Here is a 19,766-nt window from a genome sequence, read left to right as displayed (position 1 = left end):
ATTAGAACTATTTACTTGTTTTTGTTTATTATGTAATTAAGGAGCAAAAGCTTGGAATACAAGGAATTGAGTGCACTTATGCATATTATGATACTTTAGTGATTAAGCCTTGATATTAAGGTAGTGGAGGACACTTCTTAATGAAAAGAAAGTGGAAAATCAATGTCATTAAGTGATGTTCATGGCCAAAAGTCAAAGAAAATCATCACTGAATCATTGTGCAGGTTCAAGGAAATATAGAGCTTATGTAGGAAAATCTGACAGAAGTGGAATTGATGTTGGTGTTCCACCTGGATTTCCTCCCGATCTTGTTGACAGTCTTAGTTCGAATTTTTTTGTTATGATTATCCTGCTGAAAGTTCTGCTCATGATTGTGTGGAAGCTGATGAAAATATTGATCCTCGTTCGTTTTCTGTTGAGGATTGTGAGCCATGTTGAAATATAAGCATTTCATCAACCATTGTTCTTCAGCCTCTTTAGCAGATTTTGAAGATGCAATTGACATAAAAGAAGCAATAATGTCTAGTAACAGAGTCTTTTTATCCGAGACTCAAGGTGAAAGTAAAAGCTACAAAAGGTTTTCTATCAGAAAAAAAATCTCTTCGTCCAACAATGAAAATGTTGTGCAAAAAGATATTCAGTTTTACTCTGATATGGCTGCTTAATCATTCTGTAAAATGAGTGTTAATTTTCGACAAGGAGCTGTTATGGAAGAACAGCAATGCAAGTTCAGAGACAACGAAATGAATTTTTTGTTCTGGCCTGAGATTTCCACTTTAAATATCAAAATGAATTTGAATATTGATCATTTTTGGATGGTATCTTTTTTACCTTTTCCAGTTTTCTACTTATGTTTTTCATTTTTGTTTCGCTTTTCGTGAAAGCTATTTCGCTAGCATCATTCTTATTCCAATTTAAAACTTATGTTTAAAGAATACATATTTCAGCTAGAATCTTCTCTTTCTTAGGTTAATCGTGGTTTGATTTACGGTTCACCAGAGGAGAAAGCTTTTAACTGTAAGGATGAACTTCATGTATTAGAGGTACTAGAGGCGCCATTTTTAAGCCTACTTTGATTAATTAATTGATTTGGCAATATGAGATGCCATCAGAAACAAAGTCTCTTCATCCAACAAAGTAACCACTGCTGAACATGATGTTCAGTTTCTCTCTGATAATGTTGCTTAAGTAGAAGCTAAAGAAAGGGTTGAAGAAAAAGAAAGAGAAGAAAATGATCATGAAGTTGTGGTTTTGTTAAAAAAGCAATACTTGAAGAATCAGGAGGAACTCGAGCGTCTAGCAAGACAACAAGAAGAGATATTGCGGTTAATAGATTTCAGGGAGAAGAGTGAGAAGAAGAGTGGAAGAAACTACTCACTTATGTTCTAAGGAATCAACAACCACCATCATCATCTTGAAACTCTATTATGCTTTTAACTCTCTTTATCAAAATCATGACAGTGATTCTTTTTTCATGCCCTCCCGTTTTGTTGATGACAAGCGAAGAATAAAACTAATACTAGTTTATATGAGTTATGATATATGTTTTTATTATCTGCTATGATTGTGTTATTTATGTTTAGTAGTATTGGCAGACTAAATTATTTTACTATGCTTTTACACACATAAAGATAAAAAAAGAAATCTGGTGAGGAAACTTTGTTAATGTGATATTTGCAGTTTTTCTTCTACAATCTGTTCTGTCATGTTTATCGATCTCCAAAACATAACTTTCTGGCTCCTTTCATACCAGTTGAAGAATGTAATCCAGTGTTGGAAGCGTAGAAGTGTGGTGGTGGCATAAGTCCATGATGAATGCAAGTAACTGTTCAACCAATTTTCTTTAGTTAGCATATTATGAAGATTTTAAACAAATATTACCACAGAAAAGGCCAGTTGCAAAAGATAAGTTTAAACTTGAGGCTCAAGGCACCATAGTCAGCCACATGGGGGCTAATGGAGCTAACCAAGAAGACCCTAATATCAAATCAGCACCCGAAAATGACAATAAAAACACCGGCACAGTTATTTCATGGCCTTGAATAGACACTTTCAAGTCAGAAATTTTGCCTTCAGCAATGATTTTCTGTCCATTTCCATCCAACACATTAGATTGAGACACAGGTTCAATAGGAAGTTTAAAAAACTTAGTCACACGTGGTTAAAAGAAATTATCAGTGTTGCCGCCATCAATCAACACTTGAATAGGATTTCCATTGACAAAACTATGGAAACGGATGGTGCCTACAGAAGTGAATCCATTCATAGTATTTAAGGACATATGGTGATTTGTGTCATTCACGATAGACTCGGTATGTGCAATGGAAACAGGGAAATCTTCAAGAATAGGGTCGGAGTTTTCACAATCATCCAATTGTAAGAGCATAAGGTGTTTGTTAGGACAACGATGTTGAGGACTGAACTTGTCATTGCAAAAATAACAAAGTCCCATTTCTCTACATAATTGAATCTCAGCAGGGCTAATGTGTTTGATGGATCGTTGGGCTGGAATTTGTGGTTTGGTGTGAGGGATTTGGTACGAGGGTTGTAAATTGGAAAGGCTTATCGACAGGGTGAAATTTATCTTCATATAAACGAGCAACAGCTACAGCTTGGATCAAGAAGGCTTATTGGTTTATTCAAAATGCGCCCAGTCTTGAGTCACTAGCTAGTTGTAGAACAAAGTTGTTTGAAGAAGATATTCCAAGATAAAGGACGAATAAGTGAGAAGACTCTCACACGACTTAAAAGGCTTTCATTGACTGAAGGATCTCAAGTTGAACCAGTTCTTGAGTTCCTTCAAGCAAAACCCAAGAACTGTATTGTTGCCGAATGGATACATATGAGAGTGTAGATGAAACTGCAGACCCAAGAACTGTGACAAGAATGTTAGGCTCAAGGAGGATAAGAGGTGCAATGTTACAAACATTCCAATATGAAGTTTTGGTGTTCTGTTGGACTCATCTATGGCCACATAAACCAATACACAGTAACACAGAACCCTTGGTTAGCAAGTGTAAGAAGCATGGCATGGTCAAAATATTCTGCAACACTCATGGGAGGTACAATGTAGTAAGAACTAAAAATGGAATGTAGGACTATGATAATGTCGAAGGTCTAAGAGAGTAATTCAGGAATGTAGTAAGACACTCATTAGTTCTCCATTTTATTCTCTTTGCCTCATAAATGACTTCATTTGCAATCAAAACGACATCCAAAAACCCACTTGGTATAGTGTTATTGGGACTTGGTAATGTGCTCTCCTTAGGTCTGCTTGGCAAGCCAAAAAAGCTAACTTTTAACTTTTGTCTTATGGCTTATAAGTTAAAAGACCTGTTTGGTAACAGTCTTTTCGGAAAGAGTTTATAACTTATTTTACTAACTTATAGCTTCTTTTTCAGAAGCTATTTCAAGTAGCTTCTGAGCTTATAGCTTCTAGCTTTTCATTTTATCTTCCTCTTTTACCCTTATTATTTTCACTAAAATCCATATTTACCCTTTATAATTTATTATCATTAGAATTTAAAATAAAATAAGTAAATACATGTTTTAACGTTGCTTCTTTTAAAATCACATGTATATAGTATGTTTTAACGTTGTCTTATTATCTATGTTCAAATATGAAGGCTAAAGCATATTATTTTTTTTTATCAATTCATAGGTACGTACCTTACTATAATTTTTTTTTTTGAAACAACGCACCTTACTATAATTAAGCATTATACTATATTGTGAATATATTTTGTTGTTATTTTTTCATAAAATATATCAACCGAAATGAAAATAATTTTTTTGGAAAAAATTCAGCATATAAAAATTAGTTTAATAATAATATTTGAAAGATATATTTATTGAATTAATAAACTTAAATAGTAAGGTACCCTTATTATTTTAACTAAAATTCATATTTACCCTTTATAATTTATTATCATTAGAATTTAAAATAAAATAAGTAAATACATTTTTAACGTTGCTTCTTTTAAAATCACATGTTTTAACGTTGTCTTATTATCTATTTTCAAATATTTGAAAGATATATTTATTGTAAAAAAAAAATTAAACTTAAAATAATAAATTCTAAGTATCTTAAATAATATTAATTTGATAAAAAAAATTATTGAATTAAAGATGTCCTTTTATGTCATTTTACATTTATCAACCAGGTGAACCGCTAACTTTACCAAACACTTCAATCAGCTTATCAACTAGAAGCCATCAGTCATCAGCCATCAGTCATCGGCCATCAGTCATCGGCCATAAGCTATTTTTGCCAAACAGAGCCCTTAAGGTTTCAGGTTCGATTCTCTTTTGTATCAATTTGGTCAGTGGGCTAATTTATCTTCTTCAAAAACAAAAGACGACATCCAAAATATGACTTCCTTTTACTACCGTATCCTAGAAAAGAAAATAAGTCTAAATTCATACGTAGCTCTTATAGATTCTCCTATAAGAACTACAAAGAAACTATCATAAGTTTAGGTTCAATTCGAACTAAACCGTTCAAACTAGAATTGGTTTACTTTGGATAACGGGGGTTTGTGATTCCAAATCAATGTAAACCGTTCAAACTAGAAGTAGTTTATGGGTTTGTGATTCCAAATCAATGCAAATGCGAACCCAATCCATTTAAAAAAATTGTTACATTTTTTATTTTTGATAATATACTTTAAAAAATTTATGTTTTAAAGTCTTAAATATACCATCAAATTGTATCGATTCGTGTTTAACATAAAAAATACAATTTTATATCCAACTATTAAGTTTGTTTGGATCGGGTAAATGCTTGACCAAAACTGGTCCAACCTGACCCACAAAACCCCCGAGTACTATTTGAATAAAAAAAATTATTATTACTATTTGAATAATTTGTTTTAATAAAAAAGTACTATTTTTTTCTACTTTATGTATTATGTTTGATACTTTGATTATTTTTTTACTCAATGTTTAATACTTTGATTGTAGAAGTGAATATCTAAATTATAAGGAGTACTTTGATTTTTTTTTACTCAATGTTTGATACTTTGTTTGAAGAATCTTTGCTGAAACCCATCCGAAGCTACCAAAAGAGCTTTATTGCTTCAAAACTATATATAAAAGAGTTTTGCTGGTTTTCTTTCACATTTCAATCTCTTTCCATTTCTGTTTTATTAATTTGTTTTACAGAGTTTCTGTTATTTTTCCATTCATATAGAAAAAGAAAAAAAAAACCAGAAAATAAGTATTTGTTTCAAAAAAAAAAAAAAAAAGTGAAGGAAGAGATTGGCTTCAGCTTAATTTGTACTCGCCCAGTTCATTTCAAAGGTTGGATGGAGAGTTTCTTGAACAAGTGGTTGGAGGTATGAATTGATTTATTTAGTTAAGTTGATCGGGATATTATATTATATGTGTAAGAAACAGAGCTCAAACTATGAACACTTTTTTTTTTTTTTTGGTGTAAACCTATCTTCTGCACGTAACTGTAGATATTAATTCCTCAAGCTTTGTGGAATTTAAATGAGTGACAAACTGTTTTAACACTGCTGCATGCCCAAAGCAGAGATCGAACCCAAGACCTTGATTAAGTTAGAAGAGACCCGCGCTATCTCATCTAAGTGCTCATGGTTGAACACTCTTTTTATTGTTTTAGCATTAAAAAAAAAGTTTTCTTCTTAGTATTTTTAAAATGATTTTTATGATAACTTAAAAGTGTGATATGACATTCAATAATTTAAATATTTATGTTAAATATTTAACTTAACAAAAAACATATTCCTAAGCCACTAGGTTTGACTAGTGGTGAGGGATTTTAGTAATACGCTATAGGTTATGGGTTCGATCTCCAGCTTATTGTAAAAAAAAAAATCCTAAAAAATTATTTTTATGAAAAACTATTTAAAATAGTTTTTTGAAATTTTATGATTCAAAAACAAATTGTAGTAAGATGATGAAATACATAGAACAACATTTTAAAATAAGCTATTTAAATCAATTTTTCATTTGAAGCTTTTATAAAAAAAAATTAACAAAAAAATAATACACTATAAAAATCATTTTTAAAAAAAGGAAAAATAAACGGGCCCTAAATTACTTAAAAAAATATAAATCCTTTAAGTATATTTAAGTATTTGTGTTTGGTTCAATTTTTAGGAGGGGGGTGGGGAGCAAAATCCCTCCAAGAGCCACTTTTTGCTTCCCCCAAATTGAAGGGATTTGGAGGGGAGGGGAGATGTTTATATTTTTATTACGTTCACCAAATTATCCTCAATTTTATTTAAAAATTCCAAAATTGTCCTTATTACTATTTGTTGTTTTGTACGGGTAAAAACGTTAATTTCTGATTACATTGTCCTAAACAATAATCTGTCTATTAATTTCTCTATTGATAAACTATAATTTCTTTTTATTACCTGCTGCTACGTTGTCCTAAACCTCATTCTTTTGCTTCTTCCTAACTTTCTTTACGACGTCAATTGTTTGTTTTTTCTCGACTTCATTTGTTCTTTTTTTCGACTTCATTATTTTTTTCTAGAAAAATGCTATGTTGTTTACGTTAAAGTTGCTTGCCACTATATGGATAAATATTTTAGTTATTTTTATATTATTTTATTGAATTAGATGGATAAATAAAATGATAATAAAGGAATAAAATGTTTTTAAAATATAATTGTCAAAGGTAAAAAAGTAAATTACTTTTAAAATCTCTTACATCCCCTTGTGAACCAAACATATATTTAATTAAAATCTCTCACCCCCTTCATTCTCCTCTTTTGACCTAAACATATATAATTGAAATATCTTCTCTCCCTTCGGTTGAACCAAACAGACCCTTAGTATAACTTAAAAACCAAAATCTACTCATCAAATTTGTTGTCAACAAACTCATACCATCATCTACCCCTATAATCACATATACCAATGCCATCACCGCAAGAGAGAAACTAGAAACACGTGATGAAAACCAAAAGAAGAATTAAACATTCTTGCCCCCTATATTTTGATTTTCTTTGCATTTTTGGTCTCCTATTTTGCAAGATCAACAATTTTGGTCCCTTATTTTAAAATTAAATATGCTTGCCCCCTATATTGATTTGCTTTGCATTTTGGGTCTCCACCCTATTTTTTTATCCAACCGGCATAAAAAACACTGATGTGACATGCCATGTGGCAAATTAGGATTACACATCACCAAATGTAATTTTTTTAATAACAAATAATTTAAAACAATTAATTCTTAAAAAATGTAGTAATTTTTCAATAACAGATACTCCTTTCGGCTTTATTTATAAGTCAAATTATGTTGTTTCACACTTATTAAAAAATTGTTATATTTACTTAATTGTCCTTTACAATACAGTAAATTGACATTAGGTTGGGACTATGCAATTATTTGTAGAACAATTAATACGGAGTATTTTTGAAACAATGACATTAAATATAGTTGAATTTGGTTACTTTTTCTTATATTTAAGGTCAAAAAAAATTATTTACTTTTACTTATAATTTATAAAGGGTAAATAGGATTTTACCCCCTTGCAAAATATGTCAGTTTTATTTTACCCCTACAAAATATTTTTTTTGGATTACCCCTGCAATATGAAGATTTCATCTTTTACCCCTATGAATGGCCAACTGGACATCGAATCCTAATTTTTTGATGACATGACATACTTATGTGGATTTTAATTCATTTTTAATTAATTTAATTATTGACGTATAGATAAATATATTATTTGATTATTTAAAAAAAACTAATTTTTATAAAACAACAAATATTTTAACCAAAAACTCTCTTTCATCTTCATCCTCTTCACTCAAAGTTCATCAAATCATCTTTCATCTTCTTCAAACCTAGTGACATATGATCTTCATCTTCAACAACAACTCATCTCATCTCCCTTTATTTCCCTCTTCCACGACATCATCAAACCCATCTCATCTCTATCTGCCAACAAGCTTCTGTATTTTTTAACATCCTTCAACTTTCATCATCTACACATGATTCTTCATCACCTTTCTCACTTTCAACTCAAAAAAATCAAAGAAATAAAATTAGAATCAAAATGAAACAATAAACTACCAAGTTCCAAACGCCCAATTTCATCGTTTCATCGTGTTCGTTTACCACTAAAAACACCCAATTCTGATTATCCTCAACCAATATTAATTTTGATTGATTCAATTTCGTCGTCGTAACTCGTAAGTGAAGGAGGAATGTTGGGTTTCCTTGGTTGTTGTTAGATGATGGTGGTGGTGATCTAAATAAAACCCATAAACAAAATTATAGACAGTGACTTCTCTTTCTGAGAAATTTTATGATGCGGTAGAGAAACGGAGGGAGGTGACTTTTACTTTTAGCGATTTTTACTTTTACTTTTAGTGAATTAAAAAAACTGACTCAGCGCGTCATGTAAGCAGATTGACGCAGTCAGAGTCCGACTTGGTCATCCAGGATGGTAAATGATGGAATCTTTAGATTACAGAGGATAATCCAAAAAATATATTTTGTAGGGGTAAAACAAAACTGTCATATTTTGCGGGAATAAAATAAATGCTATTTACCCATTTATAAATAAACCGAAGGAAGTACTTACAACTTAAAAAAAAAATCCAAAATCATATCTTAATTAATTCTCTACTCATCAATTTTGTTGTCAAAAAAACTCATACCATTGTCTACCAATGTCCAATGTCATCACCGCAAGAGAAAACGAGAAACACATGATCTCACATATGAATTAGATATGAGAATAGTAGATTTTACAAAAATATCAAATTTGGGTTTATAGGTTCATAGATAGCAATGAAAACCAAAAGAAGAAGAAGTGAAGGCTTCAAAAACATGGGTCTTGCTGCTATGTATGGATGTGGAATTTCTACTACCCATTTTTTCTATGGTCCCTATCTTACTCCTCTGTATCTTCTTTTCTTCTTCATTTGTTGTTGCAACTTCACTCCACTGTGTTATTATGCTTGTTGTCGCCATTGCTTATTTGTACATTGGAATTGAATTGTTTAATTTTTTAAATAAATATTTTTTTTTAATTGAAATATTTAAAGAGTGCCCCAAGAACACTTGTTAGCAAGACTTTGTTTTTGACAAATTTTATGTTGTTGTTTGCAGATCATTTAATTTCTGCTGTTTGAACGCAACATCAACACTCTCAGTTGATTCATAATCCAGGTAAGAGACCCATATGGATTGTTTTGGCCATTTTTTACTGTCTATCGAGTAAAATGAATTGATAAAGGTTCTAGATGTGAGGTTTTTCTGGTTTTGATGTTGATGATGCTTTTCTAGTTCTGTGTATTCTTTTTCTTTCTGGGTTTGGATGAATTGTTGTGGATGAGTTTTGTTTTTTAGTTTTGAATGAACATAGTGCATTTTTTTATTTATTTTTTGTTTGTGTTATTATGTTTTCGCTTTTTTAAATTATAGCGAAGCAGATTAAAAAATATTAGTAAAAATAATGACATTAAAAAAGATTAGCAATAAAGTTTATTGTTCATTCATTTGTAATTATCTTATCTTTTTTTTTTGGTAAAAATAATTATCTTATCTTATCTTTATTAATGAAATTACTTTATTTTATTGCATGTATTATCTACGTATCTATGTCATTTAGTTATATCTTATGTCGTATCTGTGTCATTTAGTTGTATTTTGTGTTGTATCATATATGTCATTCAGACGTATCGCAAACATATAAGACATATTTATTTTTTAAAAATTAAAATTTAGAGCATCACTTCAGAATTTAGGATAAATGTAATATTCTTTTTTTTTTTTTTTGAAAAGGTCAAATATATATAATTTTTTGTTGCCTAACCGGCCAAATATATTAAAAAGCCACAACATTCATGCCTAACACCACAAACCCGAATCAAAACAAAATAAAAACAAAGGAAATTGAAAAAACTCAAATGCAGGGAGCACCAAAACCAAACCAGCAACTAACACACACCGACCTACGACACCACTTCAACTGGATAAACAACTCACATGATCCACAACTGCTCATTAAAAAGACAATGAGACATCTTCGACCGACACAACCTCCATTTCCACGACCACAACTTAATGACATCTACCACCTCGAGAAAATATAATAAAAATATTTTCGAGGTGGTAGGTGGCAAATTACTTTCCTTACTCCACTAAAACATTCAAAGAGAATGAACAAATTAGGAGGAATCACTAACATCAAACCAAGCCACCAAAATACCTCATACCACACTTTCTAGCTTAAGTTATTAATTAATTAAGGCTTAAATATACTTTTGGTCTTTCTAGTTTGATATTTTTGAACTTTTGGTCTCCCTATTTTAAAACTCAGCTTTTTGGTCCCCCTATTTTAAAAGTCAACATTTTTTTTCGTCCCCCTCTCATTTTGCTAACGTGGCACTGTAATTGATGATGTGGCACACGTGTCATCTTTCCATGTGTGGTTTCCGTTTGCCACGTGTCCACATTTAATGGTAATAGTGAAAATTTTGACGGAGGGACCGACATGAAACCTGCAAAAAAGATAAGGGACCAACTTGAAACTTAAAATAAAGATAAGAGACCAAAAGTGCAATTAAGCCTAATTTTAATCAAAGCATACATTCTTTTTCATATTTGCGAATTTTCATCAAAGATAGTAATGTGTTAATGTTCTCACATTTTCAAATGTTTTCCTTGTTTCTTTTGAATTCATTCAAAAATAGTGTCTTTACTTTCACTTTCACTTTCACTTTCAGATTGACTCAAGTCACAAAGAGGAGAAAAAAAGATAATCAATGGAAATTCTAACATCAGTTGTTGAAAGAGCAGTAGATTATACCATTGTTCCTATTGGGCGTCAAGCACGTTACTTGATATTCTACAAAGGCAATTTTAAGATGTTAGCGGATAATGTCAAAGACGTCCAAGCTTTAAGAGAAAGGATATTTCATTTGGTTGAAGAAGAAAGAGGAAATGGCAAAGAAATTGAAAGAGATGTGTTGAACTGGTTGGAGGAAGTGAACCAGGTCATTGAAAGGGCAAATCAGCTTCAAAAAGATCCTCGTCGTGCCAATGTTAGGTGCTCAACATGTGGGTTTCCCAATTTGATTTTGCGTCATCAACTAAGTAGAAACGCCACAAAAATTGCAAAAGATGTTGTGGAAATTCAAGAAAAAGGGAATTTTAATCGAGTTGGTTATCGTCCCACCTTAGATGGAGTTGGTTATCGTTCCTCAACAACAGGTAATGAAAATTATAAGACAAGGGAGTTACTTAAGAATGATATCGTGAAAGCTCTAGCAGACCCTAATTCATGCAACATTGGGGTCTATGGTTTGGGTGGGGTGGGTAAGACCACTCTGGTGGAAGAAGTGGCTATAATAGCAAAGCAACAAAAATTGTTTGATAAACTGGTTATAGCACATGTATCCAAAAATCCAGACTTAAAAACTATTCAAGGGGAGATTGCAGATTCGTTGCGTTTAAAATTCGACGAGGAGACAATTTTTGGAAGAGCAGAACGCTTAAGAGAAAGAATCAAGATGGAGAAACGTATTCTTGTCATTCTAGATAATATATGGACCAGGCTTGATTTGAAGAATGTAGGAATCCCAATTGGTAATGAACATAATGGTTGCAAATTATTGATGACATCTAGAAATCAAGATGTGTTGCTGCAAATGGATATTCCAAAGGATTATACTTTCAAACTTGGACTTATGGAGGAGAATGAGGCATTGAGCTTGTTTCAATTTATGGCCGGGGATGTGGTTAAAGATAGCAATTTGAAAGATGTAGCAACTCAAGTTGCCAAAAAATGTGAAGGTTTGCCTCTTAGGGTAGTGACAGTAGCTCGTGCAATGAGAAATAAAAGGGACGTCCAATTTTGGAAAGATGCATTAAGAAAATTACAAAGTAGTGATCCAACAGAGATGGATGCTTTAACTTATTCTGCTTTGGAATTGAGTTACAACGCATTGGAGGATGAAATAAGGGATATCTTCTTGCTTTTTGCATTAGTGCAAGGTAATGATGTAGAGTACTTTCTGAAAGTTGCAATGGGTTTGGAAATATTAAAGGATGTCAATACTGTGGAGGAGGCAAGAAACAAATTTTACACAGTAATAAGATCTTTGGAGGTGACTTGTCTTTTGCATGATGTTAAAGCAGGTGGAGTGATCCAAATGCATGACTTTGTTCATGATTTTGCTATCTCCATAGCACGTAGGGACAAACATGTATTTCTAAGGAAACATCCACATGAGGAATGGCCAACCAAGGAATTTTTAAAAAGGTGCACACAGATTGCTCTACCTAATTATCAAAATGATGAGCTTCCTGAAACGATTTATTGTCCAAACATCAAGTTTTTCCATTTGTTGAGTGTGAATCGTTCTTTAGAAATCTCCGATACTTTTTTTGAGGGTATGGGAAGCCTTACAGTGTTAGATTTAACCTCCTTGAACTTGTCTTCATTACCCACTTCATTTCGGTTCCTAACAAACCTTAAGACATTGTGTTTAAATTTTTGCATTTTGGAGAATATGGATGCAATAGAAGCTCTGCAAAATTTAAAAATTCTTTGTCTCCGTAAATCTTCAATGATCAAGTTGCCAAAAGAAATAGGGAAATTGACTCAATTGAGAATGCTTGATTTGAGCAATTCAGGAATAGAAGTAGTCCCACCCAATATCTTATCAAGCTTGATTAGATTAGAGGAGTTGTACATGGGCAATACCTCTATTAATTGGGAAGATGTGACTTCGACAACTCAAAATGAAAATGCTAGCATTGCTGAGCTTGGAAAACTACCAAACTTGATTGCTCTAGAATTACAAATTCGCGAGACTTGGATGTTGCCAAGGGACTTGCAATTGATGTTTGAGAAGCTGGAAAGATATAAAATTGTTGTTGGAGATGTATGGGAATGGTCTGACATTAAGGATGGAACCTTAAACACATTGATGCTCAAACTTGGTACCAATATACATTTGGAGCATGGAATTAAAGCATTGATTAAAGGTGTTGAGAATTTGTACTTGGATGATGTTGATGGAATTCAAAATGTGCTTTATGAACTAAATGGGGATGGATTTCCATTGTTGAAACATCTCCATATCCAAAATAATGCAAACATGAAGCACATTGTTGACTCTAAAGAGAGAACTCAAATCCATGTGTCATTTCCCATCTTGGAAACATTGGTACTTCACAATCTTAAAAACTTGGAGTGTATATGTCATGGTCCAGTTTCAATAACTTCTTTTAGAAGTCTCAGTGTTATCAAAGTCAAAAATTGCATCCAGTTAAAATATATTTTGTCCTTCGATATGATTAAAGGACTTTCTTGCCTTTCTGAGATTGATCTTTATAAGTGCAATTCTGTGAAGGAGATAGTGCTCGGAGACAACAAATTAAGTGCAAATAGTGAAATGATAGAGTTTCTTCAATTGCGTTCTTTGACTTTAGAACATTTAGAGACGCTTGATAATTTCTTCTCTTATCATTCAACGGATTCCAGAAGTGAGCAAAAATATCAAGGTTCAGAGTCTTATGTCTCTTCACCATTTTTCAATGCTCAGGTATGTTATTTTATATTAAAGCTTCTTTAAATACAAATGATATAATTTTTTTTTATTGTTCTGTGATATGTACAAACGATTAATTAATAGATAAATTGGTTCGTTTAGTAAATAAACAATTGAGTAAAAAAAAAAAAAAATGAACTACTATATTCAAGCTAGGGGAATGTAGATGCATATCTTGATAGGTATCAAGTAATTAATTATTTCCATCTTTGTAGACTTACATTTGTATATAGGACTGCAATGTACAGTTTCTAACAAAGATGATAATTTTTATTTTTTTTTTGTTATGAAACATATTTCTCATCACCTCACAAATGATCTCTCTTGGTTTCCCAAATGAATACAACATTTTGAAGTCTTTTTTACTAGTTGCCATTAATTATGGAGAAAACATTATAAAATGTCAAAAAATTAAGCATATCGCTTATACAAAAAAGAATAATTTTGATCATGTGAGCATAACTCAATAAGAATATTGTATGTGATATGAATGGATTAAGGTTCGAACTTTGTTACATGCACTTATTCATCTTAAAGGATGAAATTCTAGTCATTATGCTACTTGACCAAATAAAGATGAAATTTTTTAACTTCACAGTTATAATAACTATACTATTAACTGTGTTCACTATAGGCGTCAAACAACTAACTTTATCTCATGCTTCTTACAATATTTTTTTTATGTAATTTATAGTTGTATTGCTACTATTATTTTTAATGAACTGCCTTAAATTTACTTATGTCAAAAAGAGAAGAAAAAGAATGACACAAATATATACATTATTGTCACCATGTATAAGACTTGAATTATAATATCTTTTAATTTCTTTTTATGTAGGTTGTATTTCCTAATTTGCATACCCTTAAATTGAGCTCACTCTCCAATTTGAATAAAATTTGGGATGACAATCATCATTCTATGTACAATTTGACCAGCTTGATTGTGGATAATTGTGATGGGTTGAAGTACTTATTCTCTTCTGCTATTGTTGCAAGTTTTAAGAACCTCAAACAACTTGAAATAAGTAGTTGTCCTATGATGGAGGAGATAATAGCTAAGGAAGAAAGGGACAATGCATTGAAAGAGGTATTGTAATTCTACCGTTTGAAATAGGCATGACAATAAAACTCATACTTGCGTGTATCCGCCCGAACCATGTCCGTCTTTACGGGAAAATCCAAATTGACTGGGTTTAGGTTCGGGTTTGGATTTTCCACAATTTCAAAAGACGGGGTTGGGCGGATAATGTGGACATTGATATCCAACCCGAATTCGTCCCCGAACCACCCCGCTTATATAAAATTATGTTTTATCTCTTTTAAATTATAAACCCTTAAACAAACTCTTAAATGACATTCATGTTTTTATTTTTAAAGTGAATATTAAATAAACTATTTTCTCTATTTTTTTCTTTGTTTAATAACATCATACAGTTGAAACAAAATAATTCTAGACTTTTAACCTTTTTTTTAATAAAAAAAATATCAAAATACAACTCAAGTTCATGCGGAACATCGCGGGATGGGGATACCCGAAATCCATCTGGGATATCCAAATCCTGTCAGATATGGCTTTGAGGTTCTACTTTTCATCCCCGCTCAAAATTGGGATGGATATGTGAACATCCAAATTTTATGGGTTCGGGGAGGAGGAAAACCGTTCCCGCCCCGCCCGTTGCCATGTCTAATTGGGAACATTCCAATTCATATTAAACTTGCATTCAAATAATTATTTATTTATAATGATATTGGTTATTTATGAATTTATAGGTTCATTTTTTGAAATTAGAGAAAATCAAATTGTTGAGCATGGACAACTTAAAGACAATATGGCACCGCCAATTTGAAACAGTGCAGATGTTAGAAGTGCACGATTGTAATAAAATTGCGGTGGTTTTTCCTTCTTCAATGCAAAAAACATATAATAAGTTAGAGATGTTGAAGGTTAAAAATTGTGCTTTAGTGGAAGCAATATTTGAATTGAGCTTCAAAGAAAGTAGCAGTGTAGAAGATACAACTCAGTTGAAAGAAGTTGTTATAGCTTCGATGCCGAAGCTGAAAAAGATATGGAGTGGAGATGCTCAAGAAATTCTTAGTTTTCAAAATCTAATAAAATTATGGCTAGGAGGTTGTGAAAGTTTGGAGCATCTATTACCATTTTCTGTAGCCACTCGTTGCTCACATCTCGAGAAACTTTTCATAGTAGGATGTGAAAATATGAAAGAAATTGTTGCAGAGAAGGAATTTGGCGTGAATGTAGCTCCAATATTTGAGTTTAATCAACTGAGGGAATTATATCTAATAGACTTAGGTAAACTTGAGGGTTTCTATGCCAAAAAGCATACCCTGGTATGTCCATCATTGAAGGAACTTGGTGTTTGTGGTTGTGCAAAGTTGAATTCATATAGAACTCTATCTACAAGAAGCTCTAATTTTCCAGATGACAATCATCAACCATCTTTCATTGCTGAAGAGGTATGTATATCATGTAAATTTACAGTTACACATACTAAATAATTTAACTAAAATATTGGACTCAATAGGTTAATGAGTTTTCCCTAGGAAGAATCATTTGGGAGAACCTGAGAAATTTTTGTTATTATTTTCATCATTATATTCCTTGAATGATTGAAATTGCAAAACCAACATTAAGTGTGTGTGTTCTGTTAGTAATTTTTTTACATCTTGTCAAGATTTGAACCTTGAACCTTCAACTTTTTTTAATCCTTAGCCCAACTAATTTTATCAGTTTAGCTACCCTTTTCTTCTCTGTCTAATATGACCCTCTTAAAAATGTTCTAAGAATAGACCCTAATTATTTTTAGTAAAAAATGTAGAGCAAATTTAATGACAAGGGCTATTTTCAAATAAAAAAAGGTTACAGGGACTATATTTAAAAAGTGCAAATTTACAAGGATGAATTGCATATTTAAATCCTTAATATTTTTTTTTTGACGGAAAATCCTTAATATTTTATTAAAATATACTAAATATAACAAGGCTCACTTTTAGACCAAGTTTATATTAAACGTCCTCAATAATCAACTGAGACAAAATTATTTGCAAATATTTATAGATCTACCAAAGTCTATTATTTACTGAATATATAATATAATAAGGTTCATCTTTAGACTAAGTCTATTATTTGAATCGAGATCTTTTACGCTTTGACTCCTTTTAATTCTTAACTCAAATTAGTTGAGTTATCCAACCCGAAATTACTAAAAGGGAAAAGCTAACATGTGCCCTTAAGGCACTAACATGGCACTTGTTAGTATACAAAGATAGTAATATTGTATTAAAAATTGTGCATTTTATCATTTTAAAAATCAACGATTGTTTATTTCAAGACTTAATTACTATTTCAAGTATCTTAACAAGTAGCCTTAGGACACATGTTAGCATGACCCTTCCTAAAATATTTTACTTTATATGTGTGTGTGATGGGTGGGTGGGTGAGTCAATATTAAATGTTTAATTTTTCTCAATTATTTTTTAAATGTGTTTTAGGTGATTCCAAATTTGGAGGTCTTGGCAATAGATAATATTGAAGCTAGCATTATATTGCAAGCCAAAAACTCAATTGGCCTATTCACAAAAATGTCATATCTTTTTTTGTATGGTTATAATAATGAAGATGCATTTCCTTATTGGTTTCTTCAAAATGCTCCTAGTCTTCAAGTTCTAGTTGTTGGGCAGAGTTTCTTTGAAAAGATATTCCAAGATGAAGGACAAATAAGTGAAAAGACTCAAACACGACTCAATCGTTTGGCTCTAAATGAATTACCTAAACTTCAACATATATGTGAGGAAGGATCTAAAGTTGACCCAGTTCTTGAGTTCCTTCAAAGCTTATGTGTTAAGGATTGTTCTAGTTTGATAAATTTATTGCCTTCCTCAGCCACCCTTAGTCATTTGGAATATCTGCAAGTAACAAATTGCAATGGGTTAAAAAATTTATTTACATCTCCAACGATGCGAAGTTTGGGCAAGCTCGCATCACTGAAGGTACAAGACTGTAATTCACTTGAAGAAGTAATTACTGGAGAGGAAAACATTCACATTACATTAAACAGTTTACAAAACTTGGTGTTGGACCATTTGCCTAGCCTCAAACAATTTTGCTCTAAAAAGTGCTTCTTAAAGCTTCCATTGTTGGATGTAGTAATTGTAAGAGAATGTCCTCGCATGAAGATTTTCTCTGAGGGATACACAAGTACACCATATCTTCAAAAAGTTAAAATTAAAATTGCAGAAGATGATGAAAAATTCTTTTGGAAGGGAAACTTAAATGATACAATAACCAGCATGTTTGAAGATAAGGTATGATTGATTCCCAATTAATTTATTTTGCAACGATTTCATGATTTGAGAAATTAGACTCTGCATACATTTTTTTCTTCTTCATTTATGGTTGCAATTAGGTGTGGGAATAAGATAGGTCGAGTTAGGTTTTGCCAAACCTAAGCCTGATCTGTCAAAAAATTTAAGGTTTGAGTCTGACATGTGGCCTGTCATAGGCTTATTTTGTAGTCTGAGTTTGACCTTTTAGTTTGTTTAAAAGCATATTTCATATGAACATATTTAAATTAGTAATTATATTTATGTTTAAACATACTAATGAACTAATAAACAAATAAGATTAAACTCATGTTTGATACTTAACATAATATTTTAGGGAATTTGAATATATATGACATAATATTTTTTTATAATAATACATTTTTTATATATGTGAAAAATTAATGTAGATTATAAACTTAAACTATTGAAAAGATTATTCATATTTACTTAAATAGGCCGGCCTAGTAGACCTAAAATGTTTTTTATGGCATGCAGTCTGACATTTTTAGCTAAATACGCTTATAAAAAAGCTTTGGTTTGCTCTATTTAAAAAAATAGACTGGCCTAACCTGAACCTTTGTAGGGGAGACTGTAGACCGACACGACCTATTCTCACTCCTAGTTATTTTAAGTACTCCCTCCATAACACTTTATAAGCAAAAATACACTTTTTAGGTTCATAGTACATTTTTGCTTATAAGTGTTACAGAGGCATTACTTTTAAAATTAAAATGTGATTTGTGAATTACTAGAGCAATCATTACCAAATAGTAAATGAGGATATATTTGTTAATTAATGTTAACATTTTGTTAGCAGGAAGTCCTACGTTCTAATACACTCTGAATGAGACTATCATATCCTCACATTTGCAAAGGTACACAACGAGAAATTCTTCTGTTATACTTATACATTTTATCTCTATGGATCATTGATTGATATCATTGAATATAATGTTGAAAATAAATTCATTATATCCTTTAGCAACTAGTTAAGTTCGAATGTAACAAAAAAAAACTAGTTAGGTTAGTTTTTTTTTAAAAAAAAAGGTAGCATAAGATGAGATTGTGGATTAATATAGTGTTGCATAATAATATTTCCATGCATTGTTTTATGCTTTTTCTTGATGTTAATCGATTGATAATTGTGCAAACAGATGATGAGCTAGGAGGCAAAGATGGTATAGGCGCAGATGTTGAGGACTGATTTGCATGCCATATTAGCAATAAATAATATTTTTCTTAATTATTTTCTTTTGTCGTTGTTTATCTACACTACACCTTGATGATTTGGAGGTGTTTACTCACCAGCTGATGAGAACAAAGTGTATGTATGTGATATAAAAGTTGATTAATAAAAGCACGACATTGTCTTGTAAAAATTGCAGTATTTAGATTTTGTTGACTACTTTTGGATTATTATTATTGTTCTGCACTCTTTTATCCTTCAACTTTATCAGGTTTTCATCCATTGGGTTTTCCGGAGATGAATCAACAATTACACATAAAACTTAACATCCTCATGTATATAATGTTTTTGAAATAAAATTTTGTTAATGTATATGAGTTGTATTGTGTATATATTGAATTTTTCAAAAATGTATGTATATGCATATTTGTTGTCACCAAGTTGTTGTGCAATTTATGTTTTCCTCTTTTCGAACAATTTTAGTCCCCTAAATTTTTCCCTTTCACCCATTTTTCTTGCAAGACATTATTAGAGTATGTATTATAGGGTAGATATGTCATCCAACTATTTTGGCAGCAGCTCAACTCTACCATCTATCATTTAAAAAATTCTAAAACCTTCAAGGCTTCAACCCAAATTTGTACTAGTATTGGGGTAGCATAATTAATTGACATAGCACCTAATT

General features: G+C 31.5%; 1 protein-coding gene across 3 annotated transcripts; it reads left to right on the top strand.

Moving 5' to 3' along the window:
- The first annotated feature begins 5,117 nt into the window (after window positions 1-5,117).
- Window positions 5,118-19,307, top strand: LOC123899216 (probable disease resistance protein At4g27220). Of its 3 annotated transcripts, none has more exons than XM_045950309.1 (8): window positions 5,118-5,336; window positions 9,101-9,160; window positions 10,720-13,545; window positions 14,390-14,638; window positions 15,322-16,026; window positions 17,062-17,874; window positions 18,713-18,770; window positions 19,050-19,307. In XM_045950309.1, the coding sequence occupies exons 3-7, from the start codon at window positions 10,759-10,761 to the stop codon at window positions 18,737-18,739; spliced, it is 4,581 nt and encodes a 1,526-aa protein (XP_045806265.1). In that variant the 5' UTR covers window positions 5,118-5,336; window positions 9,101-9,160; window positions 10,720-10,758; the 3' UTR covers window positions 18,740-18,770; window positions 19,050-19,307. The 3 variants fall into 3 exon arrangements, with proteins under 3 accessions (XP_045806265.1, XP_045806249.1, XP_045806258.1); XM_045950293.1 differs by lacking the exon at window positions 5,118-5,336 and adding an exon at window positions 8,582-8,873; XM_045950302.1 differs by lacking the exon at window positions 5,118-5,336 and adding an exon at window positions 8,600-8,835.
- Window positions 19,308-19,766: the final 459 nt, after the last annotated feature.

The sequence above is a fragment of the Trifolium pratense genome, linkage group LG1 (assembly GCF_020283565.1).
Source record: "Trifolium pratense cultivar HEN17-A07 linkage group LG1, ARS_RC_1.1, whole genome shotgun sequence".
In the NCBI taxonomy this organism is placed as follows: Eukaryota; Viridiplantae; Streptophyta; class Magnoliopsida; order Fabales; family Fabaceae; genus Trifolium; species Trifolium pratense.
The sequence above is the reverse complement of the archived record's forward strand: the minus strand, read 5'-3'. Positions and strand labels throughout refer to the sequence as shown.